This window comes from Nilaparvata lugens, chromosome 4 (genome assembly GCF_014356525.2).
Source record: "Nilaparvata lugens isolate BPH chromosome 4, ASM1435652v1, whole genome shotgun sequence".
NCBI lineage: Eukaryota > Metazoa > Arthropoda > Insecta > Hemiptera > Delphacidae > Nilaparvata > Nilaparvata lugens.
The window spans coordinates 13721579-13741585 of NC_052507.1; the positions used below are offsets into that span (position 1 = coordinate 13721579).

Sequence of the window (20007 nt, forward strand, 5' to 3'; positions counted from 1 at the left end):
AGTGGACTATAATACTACCCCGTTCAAAAACATTGAACATCTTGAAAATGTATCTTCCCATCACAGTTAGTGGACAGTTTACTGTAATATTACCCGTTCAAAAACATCGAACATCTTGAAAATGTATCTTTCCATCAACGTTGTAGACAGTTGCAGCCAGATCTGATAACAGCGTTCACAATCACATTCCGGGACGATACGACACGGTACGATAGGACAGAAAGCTCTATGTTCATTCAGGATTTTTTCTAGACATTTTAAATTGATAAATTATTTATTAATTTTTGAGAAAACATCATACTGTATAAGTATTTCAATAACATTTGCAGGAGACCAGTTTTCCTCGGCGAACGAGGAATTGTTCATGATATTACAGGGAAGGGAAATGATCAAGTTTACGCTTGTTATTTCCAGTAGTTTTACAAACCCCTACTGATTTACAGGCATCATTTCCAAACGTTTTTCTGTGTCACAATGAACGACTCCTCAATGGCTTAAGTACAAGTACACACTGAAGAAAACTTTTTGGAAAACTCCTTATTGAAAAAAGAAAAAGAAGAATACAATATTACATAAATAAATCAAAACAATTTTAACATTGAATGCCCATCAAACAGAAAGCTCATCATAATCCCGTTATTGAAAACTTGCCTGAAACGCTTGAATAGTGTGATATTGCCTGGCTGTTTGTGTAGTTGTAGGTGTTGACACATTGCAAGGTTTATGGTCCATTAAAATCGTTATTTTAGTTTGTGGTTCATTGTTTTGTTTTTCTCAACCTAGTCTTTAATTCTTGAAAAACTATTCCCTTATGCTCTGATGAATGAAAAACTAACATGTTGAACCCGGAAATGACAAAACTGGCCGTGCAAAAGCAATTCACTGGAGTACAAACCGTTCAGCTCGTCAACTGACATTAGGTGAATTGATTCAATGAGAGGGCACAGACTAATTAATAACCTGACTTCCCAATGTCCGCACCACTATTAATCATCATTAATTAGTTCAATTGACGTTTGGCTCTATTTTCTTTCTCACTTCACCTCTTATTATTCGTTTCTTTCTTTCTTCTTCTTGTTCTAGTTTAATCAGTCTCTCATTCGCTTCAAGTGGGGCTCCAATAGACAAAGACACGGCAACAGCTATAGAGTGTTGTATACCTGTATATGGATTGTATATTCAGTACTCAATGTTTATAATTTGAGCGGTTACCGTTAATGCCACTTCATCAGGGGCTTTACAGTTATTTCTATTACTACTTGATTGTTGTTTGTTTTCAACAGTTCTATTCTTTTGTATGCTTCTTTTATGAAGCGAACCCTTTTCACATGTTACTTTCGTTCCCTGCTGGTAACTATTTTAATATTGAGCAAAATCCCCAGCTTCAATTAAATTCAATGAATGTTCCCTATAATGTACTATTATTAGTACATCACAGAAGACGACTAGATTCTTATAATGAAATTTTGTAAAAAATAGATTTTCAATTTAAGTAATTTCACAAAAGAGGATCAGCAATTTGTTTTATTTGAACAAATCGATGATTTTTCAAGAATCAATTGAAGACCATCCTGTGATAAGCAGTCTTCGAATAAGCAACCCTATTTATTCTATTATTTTTTATAATTATATACTATCATTCTCAGTAGAGTGAAAGAAACAGGTGCCTTGTCCAGCCGGAAATAATTTTCAGATTCTATCAATGTATTACATTATTTTAATCGGTTGTGAATCTCTTTCTTCGAATACTTCCAATACAGCGCATAGTTTTCGATTAATAAAAAATCCACTATTTGTTCATGTGCTAATCATTGATTAGAGTAATATATTTATGTTCACTAATATCTGTTGTAGTGATACACTACCATCATTACAAATAAATATGTCTATTCCTATTCAATTTATCAGCACTTCTTTCTTCATGTACCTTCTCCATGGCGGAGTTTGGCTATCATGATGAGTCATTTTCATTTCTTATCATGAAAATTAACTAAAATATAAAGGGACGGCTGATTCAATGTGAATAAACAAAAAAAATTTATGATTACTCTCCATATATTCCTATAGAAATCAAATTACTGTTTCGGTAATCGATAAATCATAGCAGTTCCATGGGGAACTACAGATTAAATACAAACTGTATAGGGTACTACAGGTTGTGAATTGAGTAACACACATAATTTATTGACAACTGATAAAACAGAATTAAATTACTGGATTAAAAACAAACAGATGTCTACCTTGAGACACGCCTGAATTTCTAACAGAGTGCATGAAACTGATTGAGTGCATTACTGGTGTCGAGGTGCGAACTGAATGAAAGCGATAGCGATCCAGACAGACAAGCAGACGGTTCGGTAATGGCCGACCTTCAGGTGCGGAGGAGGTGAACTCCTCCTCAGTGCTCCAGGTTTGATGACGTAGCTGGTCGAGACCGGCTTTCCCACGCAGAGCGGCCCGAACAGTTAAAAAGCGATAAATCTCGGCGATCCTCGCACAAGATGTCATCGAAAATTGTTAACACAACTTGTCGGGCCCAAATTATAGGTTTACCTCACCGGGTCCCGGCAATTATTGTGATTATCCCCTCTCTACCTTCTGCTCTGAGTCCATAGCTCACAGTACCACCCTCCCAACAACAATGAAAAACTCTCTCTCGGCTTTGGTCTTAATTTTGAAATTATCTGTGTTCCATTCTTCGTGACTGACGTATACCTGACAGCATACGTTATGAAAGCATATTCCTGCACAATGTATCCACTTGCTATGTGGTCTTCCTGCTTTAAATGTGAACACCTAAAATAAACTTGAAAGATTATTCCTCAAGTTTACAATGTTTGTTATTATAATATTTTCGAATTACTGATAGACATCTGCCAGTAAAATCAAATTAGGAATACAGTACTGTCTCCAATCAAAACTCTTGAGCAATAATATACAATAACAGAGCTTTAATAATAATATCGAGTGACCTGGCTGGCTCAGGTCTGGTGTCAGAGTTTTCAGGTCGCAACTGATCAATTTCAAGGCCTCTACGAGAGCTTATATCAAAGATTCATTATATTTATGAAATATGTAGGTTCCAGTATGTTGTGTACATTATGTTCTAGATGACAGTTTTTATCCCTTCAGAGGCTAGGGGCTTATTTTTGTATTTCTTCAAACTTAGTAACCAATTAAATAAAATGATGTGTATGCCTCAACCTTTCAATTAATTCTGTTTTTGTTAATTCTATTGTGTAGTAGTTCATTTACTATTTTGTAATGTGTTTTTGTTTCTCAATGCATTGTAAGACAATTGCCTATATAGTATGTATTACTGATCATGATGCAATGACAAGTGAATTAATATTCATATGAGAGGATTTCAATTCTTGGATGACCTACGATGATGATAATGATTGTGATACTTGTTTAGTACTGAAGTTTGTTTACTACATGACTTGTTACATGTTTCATGGGAATAATTACTTGAAATAATGAAATGCTTATCACTCACGTATACATCTTGGATATATACGAGGGTCAACGCTTTCAATAATTACTTTCCACTACAAGTTGCTAGTCGAAACTTATTGGTAGAAACTGGAAGTACACGTATGTCTCAACAGACTCCTGATATTTCCATTAAACATGTAATCGAGACTCCACAGCTAAATACATGCTTATTCACTTCTTCTCTATCTATCGCTTGTTACTTCACTAAATTGCCTTCTTGTTTCTTATTAAACTCTTCACCTCGCCACATCAGTTTATCGCTTTTATTTGAGAGTTTATTGCTGGCCTGTCCATATAAATAAGTTGGGGGCATACGAAGCCATTACCAAGTGGTGATATCCATTTTAGATCATATCACATTGTGGTCGGAAGGCAAAGTCAACCGTCGATTAGATTCGAAATGACATTGGAAATTCATTGGTCCAACTTGGCAATGGCTCTTGGCCGTCTCTCCACTCCAGTCTCAACCACACCCTCTCTCTCTGTCACTCCTCCACTCATCCCATCGTCTCCTCTCACTCATCCCATCCGTTTGATCTCTTATGCTAATGCCAAACCGACGAGTACTTACACGTTGAATAGCTTTCATCATTCAACGATTATCTTGCTTCATAATCTCATTTGGACTTTTAATGTTACCTAAATTTGGGAGAGAACTAGTACAAGGTATTCTTAGTTTTTCTCTCCCGATCTGTGCTTCATTGTAGAAAAGAATAGATAGGTCATTATTTTTCGTGGACTAGATTGGCAACATCTTCCTGAGAATCCGGGAATCGATCATATAGGTCGATTAATATTAAACAGATAGGTCATAATTGGAAATTGATCAACTTGATAAATTCAAAATTGTAGTAGATACATTTTTTGGACTCAAAATTGTGTACGAATTATCATTTAAGTTACGTAAGTAGCATAACCTTTAGACTGTGTATTCCAAATTAAGTTTTGAAGCAGTTTTGGGCAAATGCATGTTGTTTTTACCTGAATTGTATTTGCATATGAATAAATGAATAATATGATGAAAAATGTAGTATAATAATATATGATTGGAATTGATGATGATGAATTATGACTATGTATGAGTGCTAGAGAACGTTTTTGATGTAAATATTCAGAACGTCTTTAGAACATCAATCCGTTATTTTATCCGGATACATGAAAATAAAATACAGAATGAGAATCGTAACTTGGCATTCAATTGTCTTTTAAACATCGAATATCATTGTATAATATCAGAAATTGATTTTCGATTGTGATATTTTATGTTTTGATTTCTTTTATGTATATAGTAATGATTTGAATAAAATTGAATATTATTATTGTTGCTGTGATCTGTTGCTTCTACATAGTTTTGTATGAATAAATAAATAAATATCAACATTTTGTTTAATTGAGAGCTTGTCATCGATATAATAATCCATAATAAAATCGTTACTTCAAATATTGTGTTGATCACGAAATAATCTCATCCGATGATTGTGTATAAATCAAACGCTCCTATGAGATGGAAGGACATGTTTTTCGATTAGTCAGTAGGATGACACATAGCGACATTCGATGGATGAACAATTGTCCTGGAAATTAGATCGATTAGTGGGACGATAAAAACAGATCGCCGGAATGAAAAATGCGCCGACTGGGGTTGGACGCCGAGATAAACGGTCCAGACAGAGTGAATCGGTGTTGTTAAATATTTCATAGCGAAAGTTTGCGGAAGCTCCAAAATAGCAGTACTGTACTGGTCCCTACCCCGACCGCTCTCCTATGTAAACAATCAATCTTGTTTACTGGTGTGTAATCTTAGCCCCCCACCCCCTCCAACGTAACACTCCCTCTTCTTTCTCACTTGCTCGTAACTGCATCTCCTATCGCCCTCACTCTCTGTCCATCCAGGCTCTGTTCAACCCTTGGCCCTCCGATAAAAATACCCTCCCTTATCTACTCCAGAATAATTCACTTTCCTTTTATCTGCTCACTATGACAGCTTCCTTTCTGCTCTGCTCCAGATAAGTTCAAGTTCAGTGTTATAGCCTACTGTAGCTTGCAACTTGGGATTGTTTTCAGCTTAAGATCATTGGAGAAATCTCTCAAAAAACAATCTCCACCTATTGAATTCATCTATTTCTTTTATTTTTCTGTTCACCATTCAAATATCCTTCTGAATTACCATTCAATTTGTTGAATAATTTCTCAATTTCAATAGTATAGTTTTTGAACTTACGAAATTGTTTTCGAAACTGGCTAATGCTCGAAAATTTCCATACTCGAATTTATACCACAATATCGGGGCACTGAGCTTCGCTCGTTATTTTTATTTATTTATTGATAAACATAACACAAAATTCTCTAAAATGATAGTGTTTATATTTCACAGCTGGCTATACGTCAGCTTATGAATTTCGGAGATGCGATATTTTGATTTACCACAGAATCACTCGCTCACTTTTTACTATCCACAGACGACGAAAGTCTCAGCTGTTACAGCCAAGGATGAATTATCCTTTTAATCTCGTTCAGCGAGTTTTCCCAAGGATGAGATCTAGTGCAATCGAATGTTTATATCATAAACCTACTATGTTCCAAATTTCGTGAAAATCGTTAGAGCCGTTTTCGAGATCCGTTGAACATTAATAATCAAATATAAAAATAACCAGATAACCAGATATAAAAATATAAACAGATATACAGAAATTGCTCGCTTAATATGATAATAGGATTCCCAATCTAAGTTACAATGTATTCATTGATTAAAGTCAGTTTCCCACATATTTCATGATCGAAATAGGACAAAAACGTCCTTACAGTATAAAGGTCCCAGGATCTATAACACACTACCACAGGATCTGGGATACACTTTTGATCCAAAAAAGTTTTGAGGATTGTTAAAAAACAATTATTCGATGAGGCATACTTCTCTATTAACGTGTTCGTGCAGCGCTGAATGGAATGATCTGTCTTAAATTATGTTGTGTTTTTTGTTATACTCGTATTCTGTGTAAGTTTTATGTTTGTGTGACTCATTCCCTGACTGATTGTCAGAAGTTATGAATTGAAATTGCGGGTCCTTGATGTGTTGACGAACTGAGTTCCTCCCATTCTAAGCATCTTTTCTTATTGTTTCTCATAAGTTTGATTCGAAATGACGGTTGACCAGTATTTTTGAATGAGTTTTTGTTGTTGTTTAGGTAAATGGTGTCCTCGACGCGAATGGTCGTCGCCGGCAGACGCACGAGCAGCGTCGGATGCGGCACGACGCGGCGTCCTCTACTCGTCCGTCTTCCTCGGCAGTCCAGGAGAATACAACTCTTGTAAGTAGAATACCATTCTCGTCAACAACTATAACTAGCGCCAATATAGTTCATTCATAATTTATAATTCCAACTATTATAATATATCTGGAATCTTGGAACTATCTTTCATTGTCTGTCAACTGTTGGATAAATATTGGAGCTATTCAAGCCAGAATTTTCCTTGTAGTACTAGATATTATCCCTTATTAAAATAGGGTTGATTCATTAAAATTTATTGATAAATGAAATTATGGATATAGTTTGTTCTCTGATGTGATTTTAAATAGACAATGACGTCTGAAATAAAAGCAACACTGTTTCCTCCCTCATTCTATTTAATCAGGGCATAGAAATTGTTATTTCAATAGTAAACGTATTTAGTTATTATTAACATTTATTATCTATTTATTTTATCGAATACAACTCTTGATATTGTCACACCCACTGATACACTAAAACAATTTGAGATACTGTACCAGTTTTTAGAATTGTTACATCATTATCAATCTCTAGTAAACTGAGAGCTTAAATATTTTCCAAAAGAATATGGGTCAAGCTCTACGATTGGCCAAAACAATCAATAAATCAAACAGACAATCAGTAAAATAGAGTAATTGATACTGATTGATAATCATGGATAGTATTTTTTATAGTACTGATGATAATGTAAAATTTGTTCCTATGTTTGGTTTTGAAGCATCTAAATTTAAAAATCTACTTTGTGAAAATTTAAAAACTGTAAATTTTGTTAAGTGAACAACTACAAGAAGACTCAACCCATTTCGGACAATGTGTAACCTTATCTAAATTTTGGAGAGGAATAGCACAAGGTTACCTGATTTTGTCTCTCCTTATCATTTTTGATGATGTACTTATTGTATGAATCGATAAAAAATAAAGATTTGTTACTGATTGTAATTGATACTAATATTCTGGATGATAACGATGAGAATTTTTGCATATTGTAGAGTGGTGGTGATTGGGGAGAAATGATTATTCTGTGAGAATTAGTTTGATAAATGTTGGAGTTATACAAGGCAGAATTCCCTTGTAGTACTAGATATTATCCCTTTAAAAATAACATTGATTCATTAAACTTTACTTATAAATGAAATTATGAATATAGTCCTGAATATAGTTGATATAGTTTAATATAGTTGAATATATTGGTCTCTGATGTGATTTTGAATAGACAATGACGACTGAAATAAAAGCATCAGTGTCCTTCCTCATTCTATTTAATCAGGGCATGGAAATTGTTACTCCTTTAGTAACAGTATTTTCAGAAAAAATATTGCATCAAAATATATGTCATAAATGAATATTGTAAACAATATTAATTTCCTCCCAACGAAAAAGCGATCAGCCTTCCATTAATTGTTTGTAATCAGAATTGAGCTGGAAAATAACAAAAGGAACAATGCTGTATTATATGATGCTGTATTAGCTGATTCATTTTGACCAGTTTGTCAGAGCGATGAGATTGAAACGTGAAATAATTAAGCGCTGGTCATATCAGGAAGCGCATTGTCATTTAGTATTGATGACATGTGAATAAATTATTCTGTTTTCCGTTTTGAGCAGTAACCGTTTCTAATATCGATATAATTCGTATATAAATCGGAGAGCCGGCCGGCTGTCACACTGTCAATCTGTATTACAGGATATGATCCTCATGCATTCAAATGAACAGGAAATCTCTGCTCTTTATTCCCATTCCCTTTATAGGGAATTTATAATAAATACGAAGAGTTTTGTTTTATTTCCTGATTGCTGTTTTCATCGATAATTAAAAATAGAGATTCAGAATTCCTTGCAAAGGTGGATATGGAATTTATTTCAGGAATCCATTACAAAACCAAACAATTGAACAATATTTTTCCAAATAGATGTTTTGGCTTGAAGACTGGTACAGTGGTTTCAAATTTTTCTTTTGATCTAAGTTGATCGGTGGTCAAAACTCAACTCAAATAACTTCGAATTGACCTGATTGGAACAGATGAGTTAACTCTGGTAAACCATAGCTTTGATGAAGCTTTCTACATTACTCAGTTACATCTTGAATAATGTTAATTTACCCCCAACCTAGATACTTCTAGGAATAGTCGTTATATATGTCACACTCAGTATGAAATTTTTGTATCATTGAATCTATGGACAGTGACGACAGTTCATGAGTTGGTCAATCATTCATTCAATAACATTTCCAATTAATACCATAGAGAAGCAATAGCATAAGTAGATATACCATGGTATAGGGCGTTTATGTAGCAACTTTTACTGTTATCTCAAGCTTATAGTGCACGTAGTTCTTTCCTGTGAAGCTTTATGACGCTTGTAGTCTCTCATATTGTGCCGTTCAAACACTCTTACCCGGTCAAAACAGTAAAAATCTACAGTAATCGGCTTGAGATAACAGTAAAAGTTGCGATATAAACGCCCTATACCATGGGATATCTACTTACGCTATTGTTTCTCTATGGCATAACTAAACAACAGTATTATTGAATTAATATTGAATGTTTCTGCGGTTATTCTTATTGTGAAACTCAAAACGATAAGAACAAAGTGGTAGAGGGCCAGATGGACCAACTACAATAATGATAATTAATATAATCTATGATCATAGTTTTTATATCAGCCATTTACATTATAGATTCTCAAATCAAATCTTCATTTTTCCCAAAATCGTATTACAATGAGAATGGTTATCCTACTCAAATTCAAAAAGTTTGAACATTAAATGGTAAAAAGATTGCTTGTCTGTTAGCAAGCAAAGGAAGCAAAATCCTATGTTTGATTACTTCAATAATTATTATTACTGAGTTAGTTCAAATGCATTGGCTTGGAATTCAGCTCTCTACAAGGGTGGTTTCAGATGAACGTATTTCAAATTCCCATTATATTCTGTCGAGTGTATAGATACAGATATTTTCTCATTCAATGATACCTTGTTTATTGATAGAATTTAATAATAAAGAACATAGTGAAGGCGGAGTGACAGTTGATGGGAAGGTTGTAGACTGTCTTGAAGGAAGGAGTATCAGAGAGGGAAGGAAACACTCTCTCACTCCCTTCTTTGCAGGTATCCAATCCCTAACATGAACGCTCGCTTAGAAATTCCTCCTCTGGGGAGGCTCTGCTCTGCTCAGGGTTGCAATGCACTGGTATAGGACGTGACATTCCGAATGTTGGCTCCTGGCTGCTCCCCAGTGCAGTGTGCCTGCAAACGCGCAAGATCGCGCGCACGCGCTGTTCAGGGGGCTAAAAAGGGGGGCCGGTTGCCTGGCGACCCCCGTTGCCATGGCAACGCAGCGACGCGCACGCGCGCACAACAACCCTTTCGTTTTGGCGGCTGAAATATGGCGGATTGATATGACGTGAAGATCGATATAAGAGAGTTATGGCAGAGTAAGATATGGGTTTCTGGGTTTCATCTTCGGAATGCAAACTAGTCAGCTAGAAACAACTACTGTATAACGGGGAGCCAGCACTCAGCTAAATGTTTGCATTGGTCTCAGAGATGGAAAACGGCTTAGAAGTTATCTGCGAGAGACCATTGACACCGAAATGGAAGTTTCAGCCACGAAACTTCGTCCCCAACAGTAAAAACACTCACTGATAACGTTCACTTTCACATTAAACTCTGAATTCGAAAATATATACAGTAAATTATTTCAAATAAGACATATCTCCTGAGGAATATCCATTCAAGGTTTATGGATGTTGTTTTTCTAGACTATTATGATAGAAAATTATCCTGTTACAAGTTTCTCCGATTTTCTGACTTGGGAAGTCCGATCTCATTAGGGATCCGATCTTATCTGCCTGCAATACCTGTAGAAATCAATCTGGAAAAATAAACGTTCCTCATCTGAGTGAATTCCGAGCTTAAAATAAGGATGAGGTCGATAGTATTGGAAAGTATCGATTGTATTGTATTACAATTACTGTATTATATTATAATTGACATGGGCAGATAAGGACAGATGCATTTTGTTGATAGAGATCAATCATCAAATATAACGAATCATCATTGTAATAATTATTTCAATTATTCTACTTGATGTCAGTCGCTTATCACAAAATTGAAGAAAGTAATTCCCTATAAATGTCCATATCATTGGATACGTTATTTTCAACTCTGGTCATTAAGTTGGTGTATATTTAGACCCATTATTGTTTTGTAAATACAAGGAATTTAGCAGGTTTTCCAATGTTTTGCAATGAATAGCATCCTATCCATCATACAATTCCAATTCGAATAAAAACGATCGTTCATTACTTTTTCAAAGAAACCAGGAATGATTGAGGTTTTTCCAAGGCTTTTCCTTGTGTATTTCTGATATGGCTCCCCCAGTAGAGAGAGAACCGAGTTTGTGATTAGAACGCGCCAAAGCAAACGTTGAATGTTTGATGAAGAACGTTCGTTACTTCAATAATGTCGCTCGTTTCCAAGTGAATTGAAAATCGTCAAGGTGAATTCTTTGGTTGGGGTGTGCGGCCCTTCAAGGAACGATACCTATCTGACGCGAGACGGACTGCTGGGGGCAAAGGAGAACCAATTAAGGGCTCGGATCGATGGGCCAATCGCAGGGGACATCCATCCATCAACCCTTTTCCCTGCCGATATCGTAAGCTGGCCCTACTGTGACAGCCAATAGCCTCCTCTCCCTCCTTAGTCAACGGATCCTTTTGTTTCCAATCGATATACAATGGTCGCTTTTCATGTAATTCTGCTGCCTCAATAGCCTTCTATTATTAGATCTTCATTATGAATTCAAACCCAAACTTTGTTTAGTATGCCTCTTCAAGAACAACATATGTTTTTGTCCCACAGCCTGGGTGTTTATCGTGATGGTGGGCCTCGGGGCCCCCTTCATACGCGCATACACCCACACACACCAACGACGAAGGTCAATAAAGCCGCCTATTGACGGATAAACGAGTGCACCGCGCGATGACAGACAAATCCCACATTCTTTTCGGATGAAGGCTTGCTTGTTAGTGCTCAACTCAACACTCATTCAAGTATCGGCACAGAGCTTGATCCTCATTAACTGCTTGTTAGTATTTTAGATGGATTGTGGGAATAGATTACGTGTGAAAATTTAACATTTGAAGCGATTGCTCCCAGACTATCAGCTCAATATGAAAAGAGTATTGATGGATATGTGTATCTTGAAGCTAGAAACAACATGTCAAGTGGAATACACTAATGAATTATGGTTTTAATCAGTTTGTTGGATTCCAACATCGTATACAACGAATTCAAAGTCAAACAGCTTCTCTTCTACTTCAAGGAAGAATAGTTTATTATCATTACATTTTTCCAAATTAATGGAACTTAAGAAAATTAATAGATTGTAAAGCATCGAGAAATTTATGATTTATAGAGAAATATCCCAGTAATCAAATCCAGATAGCCCAAGAAATTCATCAAGCTCACTCCTTCTAATTATTTATTCATTTATTTAATCATTCAGAACTACACAAATTTCAGAAGAGTACCACAGGCTTACGTCCAAAACGGTTCCAATTCTGATTAATAAAACAGTTCAAATGTAGCTATTAAATCCACCTTTGAAAATGACATACATCAATCAACGCCATGTGAGGCTCAAATTTAAAACAAAAGTCAATCAAAGAATAAGAGCTTTAGAATGTGTTTCTTAGTTGTACGAATGTGTTTTGATTCTTACTTTTGAATGATCGAATCTATGAATATTGTGTTTGTGCTGAAATGAGATTGAGGATAGGTGTCTTTAACCGAAGATTAGATATTACTAATTATTAAATTAATAACATGAGTGAGGTCCACGTTATAATGGCAGTGTTTGATTAGCAATGTTATTGTTATCCTTGTCTATCATTCAACAAAGCTATCTCTCTCTCGCTTTGCTCTGTTGCCAGATCGGCTTTTAAGAATGTAGAATCAATAATTAGTTCATCTCAATTTCATCATGAAATAATTGAAAAATATAATTTCTTGCTTAATAAAATATGATTGATTATTTCAAACGAAAATGTACAATCAATATTACATTAATAAACCTGTATCAGCTACCGTCAAGAAGGAATTGACAAGACAGTGAGGATCGGCAACGTTGTTCTCCTATCTTTCTCCACTGCCATTATAACATTTGCTTTAACTAAGCAAAGGTTCATAACAATCAAATCAGAATAGGAGCTACTGTTTCTTATTGTCTCATATTCATTATGAAACTAATGAGTGTAATCATACCATCACATTGAGTTCTGCTTTATCGTATACTTACTGAGTATACCATTCATATACTGATTCAAGTCTGATTATATACTGATTCAAGTCTGATTATATACTGATTTATTCGTATACCATTCAAGTCTGATTATATAGCCCACTGATTCATTCATATACCACTCAAGTCTGATTCACATACTTACCAAGTAAACGTTGATATGTGTTCAGAGGTGGTGTGGGGAGACTTGGCTCTCACGAATGAGGGTTGGTGTATTTGTAGTGGTGATTGTTATAGTGGAGTATTATGGTAGCAGTGGCAGCCAGTCTAGCAGTTATTTACGATACGGGAGCAACATGAGTGCTGGCTTCTGCTGTCTATCGATTGCGAATCGCAGATCGGCTCCACAACTGGACGCGTTAATTCCTGAGGGAACGAATCGGGACCGGGAACGGGAGACGGTGGCGGGGGGAGGCTGCATTTGACGTCTGCGAGAATGAAGTGCAGGGGAAGTCGGTGTCTGATCAGAGAGAAAGTGAGAGAAAGAGAGAGAGTTAGTGAGTGATTGAGAGAGAATTTGATAGTTAGGAGTCAGAGTGAGATAGAATTGGTCTGATCAGTGTGAGAAAGAAAGAGAAAGATGATTGGTAAGGGGTCAGAGTGAGATAGAATTGGTGAGGTGTCTGATTGAGTGAGAGAGAGAAAGGGAAAGGAGAGAATTGGAAAATAAGGGAGTCAGAGTGAGAGAGAGAATTGTTGTGTAAGGGAACCATGATGGCAAAGGGTGGTTTTGGCCTGGGGCCCCCCGGACTATATTTCCACAACAAACCACAGTGTGCCAATTCAACCTAGGTCCAAAATAACGCGAAATCATCCAACGAGAATTAATGGGACTCCCAATTTAAGAGACTCCCTAGACGATTAAAATTGTTGTATGATATCAGTAGCCTACCTACTTATCAAAATACTTTTTAAGATCAGTTTTGATGAGTTTGTACATAAGTTTACGTGGTTTGTGCTTGAGTCTTAAGGTTTTTACATCAGGCTAACGATTTCTTCTTTATTCAGCTCAATCGTTTAATTGGTTGGTTCCATCTAAATCTGTCCATTGCTACTCTCTTCCATTGTACATATATGCTCATAGCACCCAGATCCTTCGTCATGTTTCTTAGCCGGGTCTCCCGCGACCCCTACTATTCATAGGATTGTTTTAATTCTTGTTATGTAACCTGATGTTATAAGTTGGTATTGATGTTCTACAGTTAAATTAACTGTCCAGGGACCGCTTAATGTTAAATACAGATAACATAAATCTCTAATTATTATGGATATATACTTTATCACATGAGAGTTTCCAACCTAGTAAATGAAGTCTGGCCTTATCTAGAGATTTTACCTCTTCTATGCTAGTATAATAATAATAATAATAATAATAATAATAATAATAATAATAATAAAATTAATAATAATAATAATAATAATAATAATAATAAAACTAGAAAAGTGTCAGCAAATCTTTGTCAGATGGGAATATCGAAAAGTGCAAAATATGCCATGGAAAAAGCAGTTGTTCTCAGCACAGCATCCATTGTGAGATCATTTTTGAACAATCCAGTAGTTTAGTAATGCACCATAGTCTTGCCAAAGGCCGACTTTGACTGCAATAAACACTCACTTGTCATGTGATGAATGAAATGATAATAATAATAATAATAATAATAATATCGTGTGACCTGGCTGGCTCAGGTCTGGTGTCAGAGTTTTCAGGTTGCAACTGATCAATTTCAGGGCCTCTGACATGACCTATCGACTGCTTTTTAGGCAGCCGGGACCGACGGCTTAACGTGTCCATCCGAACCACGAGAGTGGACCGAGATAAATATCTATGCTAGTATAGCATAGGTTGTTCACTTTACTGGATTATCATGCTTCCATAATATGGGAGTGCGATTTTATAATAATGTAGTGGACTTCCAAAGAGATCTTCTTCCTACTGTATCACGATTGCCAGAATACTCATTTTGAAACAACTGTAGCAATAATTCATACTGAATGGAAAAGACTAAGAAATTGTCAAAAACCACAGATTTATTGATACTTAGAAAGAGATTGACAATGGTGTAATAACCGATACCGGTCTTTCTAAGTATCAATAAATCTGTGGTTTTTGACAATTTCTTAGTCTTTTTCATTCAATATGAATAATTACACAATATCAACTTCTCAACTACACAAAAAATAATTCATACTTCAATTTTCTATGAGATCTGTAGCAACGTAATTTTCTCTTTGTATCCGATGTAAGTTCGATGAATGAATGAGAGTAAGGATGTACCTAAATCTTAATTTGGATTGCTACCTTATGAAGCTCTGAATCAAAGTACAGTAGAATATACTCCACTTTAGTAATAGTAGTTGATCTCCTCCGAAACATACAAATGAATACGGCTAGTGATAACTCAGTTATAATGATAGTTAGTAGTTAGCTTTAGTTGAAATGCAAATGTTTTCGTATATAAAGTGAGGCATTTGACACTAAGTGAGTAGGACACAGCTGGTATCGCGGCTGGATCAGTGTTTCTGGTCCATTACAAGCCAACCAACTCTGCTTAGCACGGCGAGTACTTGGTTTGGTATGAGCCGTATGGCGTATGGCAGATGCTATCAAGGCCTCTTGTTAGTGATCTTTCAGCTTCGTTACGAATGACGCGACACACAAGTGAAAAGAAACAGAAAAATGATGGAGAGAGATGGAAACGAAGAAAAAGACGAGCTGAGATCGACGGCGTCTCATGCCAAAATAGAAATTAAAATAGCACCCTGTGTTAGAAGCTACTAATCCACGAAACATCAGGCCGGCTTGTGACACTATCATAAATTAAAACTTTCACATCTCACAGCTATTTGAGAGGGCTTTCTATCTGAACAGTATTTAATCAAAGTCACAGTTTTTGTCGTTAGCAGTTCTGAAATAATGTCTTCAGATCCTGAGCTCCATCCACTTGGAACAATAATCTAATCGTGAATGAAAAATATTTTTAACCTCAATCAACTCTCCAAATATCCCTCAGTTTTTTTACAAGAATCTTGTTCGAATAATATACCAATATGGAATAGCTAGATCAATACAATCTAACATTAGAATTCGTTCTGAATTTTGTTCAATGGCACAAAACTATAAAATTAAGGTTGAAATCATAGAAATAAATTGAGAAAAACTGTTTCTTGAACTGGAAGGAGCGCAAATGAATGTTTATGTCAATGAATAGTGACATGTTTCAAGGTTCCTACACCAAGACAAGGGCGTTTTCACCCTCACTTCTATATACTTCTTATATATTTATTCTTCTATTTGTGGATACAATTATTACAAATCATATAAATATGATCGGAAACGAATATAGTTTGTATCGTCAATAAGGTATGATTCAGTGCATGTATTCATGAAATCAGCTATGATTACTTGAAAACAGAAATTTAACATGTATATTTGAATTAACATAAATAGATAAAACGCTAGTAATTCACACTCAGGGATGAAGGGTTCAGAATACTTCCTCAATTTCAAGAATCACACTTAGAAAATTAGATTCATTTCACTTCATCAGCTTCCACCAATCTTTAGAAACATTTTGATTAGTTAAAGAATGTTGTCAGAAACGAGGAAAGCGGAGAAATGAGACAAAGACAGTTGGACAGAGATGACGTTATTACTGATGGACGCTGTTGGTTTGCTAGGATTAGATTATTTTTCAAAAATAGCTCGAGTCGCCCAAACGACGCCAAGCTTACAGCGCCGAGACGCTGCGACAGGTGCATGCTTCGACAGTGGTTCGAGCACTGCTGTAACGCATTTCGACGTTTTTATATAATGCGTCTAAATAAGCTCTCAAGCTAATGGCATCACAACCTTCCTATCTGGCACACAACTCTCGGCCAGCTCTGAATTATTGCTTCATCAATAACTTTTCAATCTTCTACATAACTTTGGTTCCATTTTGTACCTACATCCTACTCAAGTTATCGAAGTGTTGGTATTCTTCTTCCAACTTATAATAATAATAATATTAATTTCCATTTATTATTTATTATTTAGCGTATGGCAGAAACACAACAAATATATATCTCATGAGTCTCAAATGCCTAGATATAGCCTACACTGTATATTTCCAAATTATTTGAGATGTTGTGTAGTTTTTGGTCAGGAGAACATAAGTTTGTCTTATTCGCCGATATTTGCTAGTCCATTTAGCGTTACCCAATGTGCACCATGGAGGCGAACTAGCGTTACACATAATTAAGTTAAAAATCTGATTAACAGAATCAATTTCCATTAAGATGTATACAAAAGAACAAGAAACAAATATATAAAATGATATAAGTTACACTGTATAAATAGTTAAGTGAAACTAACTGTAGTTATAGTTAATAGAAACTCAGGAAGTGAAAGTGCTAATTTTTAGTGAGAAAACATGAAGAACCCAAGACATAACCTACAAACTTGGGTGTTGATAGGAAATGACATTGGGTAATACGGCAAGGCAGAACATCCAAAAGGATCTCTCTGCCAATAAAAGCCATAAGAATAAATAAATAAATAGTTAAGTGATACAAAAGTCTGTACATAGCTAATGTCGTGAAAAATACTTCTTCTTAGTTTTGATTTTAAAATCGAAGTGGAGCTAGGAGTAGTATAGTGGTAAAAATCGTACTAATTAATTAAGCCAACATCGCATCGGATGTATTCTACATTATTTTGGAATTTGATAAAAAATTCCAGTAAAATATTATGTAGTCACTGGAAAACCACGAGTCAAAACGATGAGACGCTATTGATTTCCCCACCTCTAGAAGTAATAAAATACTATAGTGAGGTCCACGTTATAATGCCAGTATTTGATTAGCAATGGTATAGCTACCCTTGTCTATCATTCAACAAAGCGGATAGCGCTATCTCTTTCTCGCTTTGCTCTGTTGCCAGATCGGCTTCTAAAAATGTAGAATTAATAGTTAATTAACAAAATATTTCATCTTAATTATGAAAATTAAGTATGAAATTATTGAAAATTTAATTCCTTGCTTAATAAAATAATATCGAGGCACCTTTGGTCGTTATTTTTATTTATTGATAAACAGAACAGAATTCTCTAAAATGATCGTGTTTATATTTTACAGCTGGCTATACGTCAGCTTAGAAATTTAGGGGATGCGATATTTTGATTTTCCACTCGCTCACTCGCTCACTTTTTACTATCCACAGACGACGAAAGTCTCAGCTGTTCCAGCCAATGATGAATTATTCTTTTATTGTCGTTCAGCGAGTTTTTCCAAGGATGAGACCTAGTGCAATCGAATTTTTATATCATAAACCTACTATGTTCCAAATATCGTGAAAATCGTTAGAGCCGTTTTCGAGATCCGTTGAACATAAATAACCAGATAACCATATATAAAAATATAAACAGATATACAGAAATTGCTCGCTTAATAAAATATAATTGATTATTTTAAACGAGAATGAAAAATTAATATTACATTAATAAACCTGTATCAGATACCGTCAAGAAGGCATTGACAAGACAGTGAGGATCGGCAACGTTGTTCTCCTATCTTTCTCCACTGCCATTATAATCTGGACCTCACTATAGGAAAATTATGGAGTATAGCAACTATTAACTAGGTATATCGAGTTGCTGTTAAGAAAATAGCTTGATATCCATCAACTATTAGGTTACTATTTCATTGGAGTCTTCCACTCACAGTCTTTGACCCATGAACACACTTTTCAAAAATGTAGCACTACTAAAGTTAATTGATTTGTCACTTTCTGTGAGATGACTTCAACATGATAAGCATTTAAATACTGAAGATTCTTTTTTTGGATCAAGTTTGAATTCATATACTCAACTTATAGTGTTCAGTCCGTCAAATGTAGGTAGTGTAACAAATAAATTCGAATTCATGTGAGTGAAAGCTTGTATCAATCGTATGCAAAGTCATGAGCGTGACTTTTAAGGCGCTCAAAACATTGATGAGGTGACATGGGAGAGATTACCATCTGAGTATGTTAAGATACCTACATTCACTTGTTGGCTTTGACCATGGTTACATGTTGACGAGGTGCTAATCATGCACTGTATGTTTAAGACAAGTGAAAGTCGATGTTTATATCTTGCTAATGTCATTCTTGATCATGAATAGCATGGCACAGTAATTATGCATGAGTTAGGAGTCACACATATTGAAAAGGTCACTTCTGGACTGTCACGACGTTCATGATGATATCGATGATCTTACCGGTGGTTGACAGCTCCAGTCTCTACTGAAAGGCTTCTTGGGGTCCTACTGTATCATACATGTCTCTAATCTCAAATCCATATTAGAAAAGTTCAAAGTCTAATCGAACTGATATCCATGAAACTCTGTTTATTCTCTCTAGGACTAGAAAGTATGTTTTCAGGCCCTTTTTTCGATCTTCAACTATAATTATTAACCTCACAGTAATGGCCTTATAGGCCTTTAACCTGGTTTTAATTAGTAGAGTTAGTTGTAGAGTTCCCTGGGCAAGTACTAACTATCTCGTGAACTTTCCCAATGAAAACGTTCATGGTAGAGTACTAGTTTTTAGTAGAGTAGAGTGGGATGGCACCGTGGAATAGTACTTCAACACTTGCCTTCCCCCACCACTGCTTCTCACTCCACTCTACCACTACTATGCCAATGAAAACAGTCTCGAGCTAGTAGAGTAGAGTAGAGTTCCGTATTGGCAATTTAAAGTTAGTCCTGGTCACTAGACAACACACTTTACCTACTATTCTCAATTGTAGTGAAAACAGTTACTTGACAAAGTAAGTGGAGTAGATTGAATGAAAAAGACTAAGAAATAGTCAAAAACCACAGATTTATTGATACTTAGAAAGACCGGTTTCGGTTATTACACCATTGTCAATAAGGTTATTACACCATTGTCAATAAGGTTATTACACCATTGTCAATCT

At 35.5% G+C, this 20007-nt stretch overlaps 1 protein-coding gene across 14 annotated transcripts in view; it reads left to right on the top strand.

Moving 5' to 3' along the window:
• The window catches only part of LOC111044004 (homeobox protein homothorax), a 400612-nt gene that overhangs the window by 245338 nt on the left and 135267 nt on the right, over positions 1 to 20007 (top strand). For all 14 annotated transcript variants that reach the window (XM_039426696.1, XM_039426698.1, XM_039426701.1 and 11 more), the window contains one exon: positions 6684 to 6806. In XM_039426696.1, coding sequence (XP_039282630.1) covers positions 6684 to 6806 — 123 coding nt within the window. The remainder of the gene's footprint in view (positions 1 to 6683; positions 6807 to 20007) is intronic.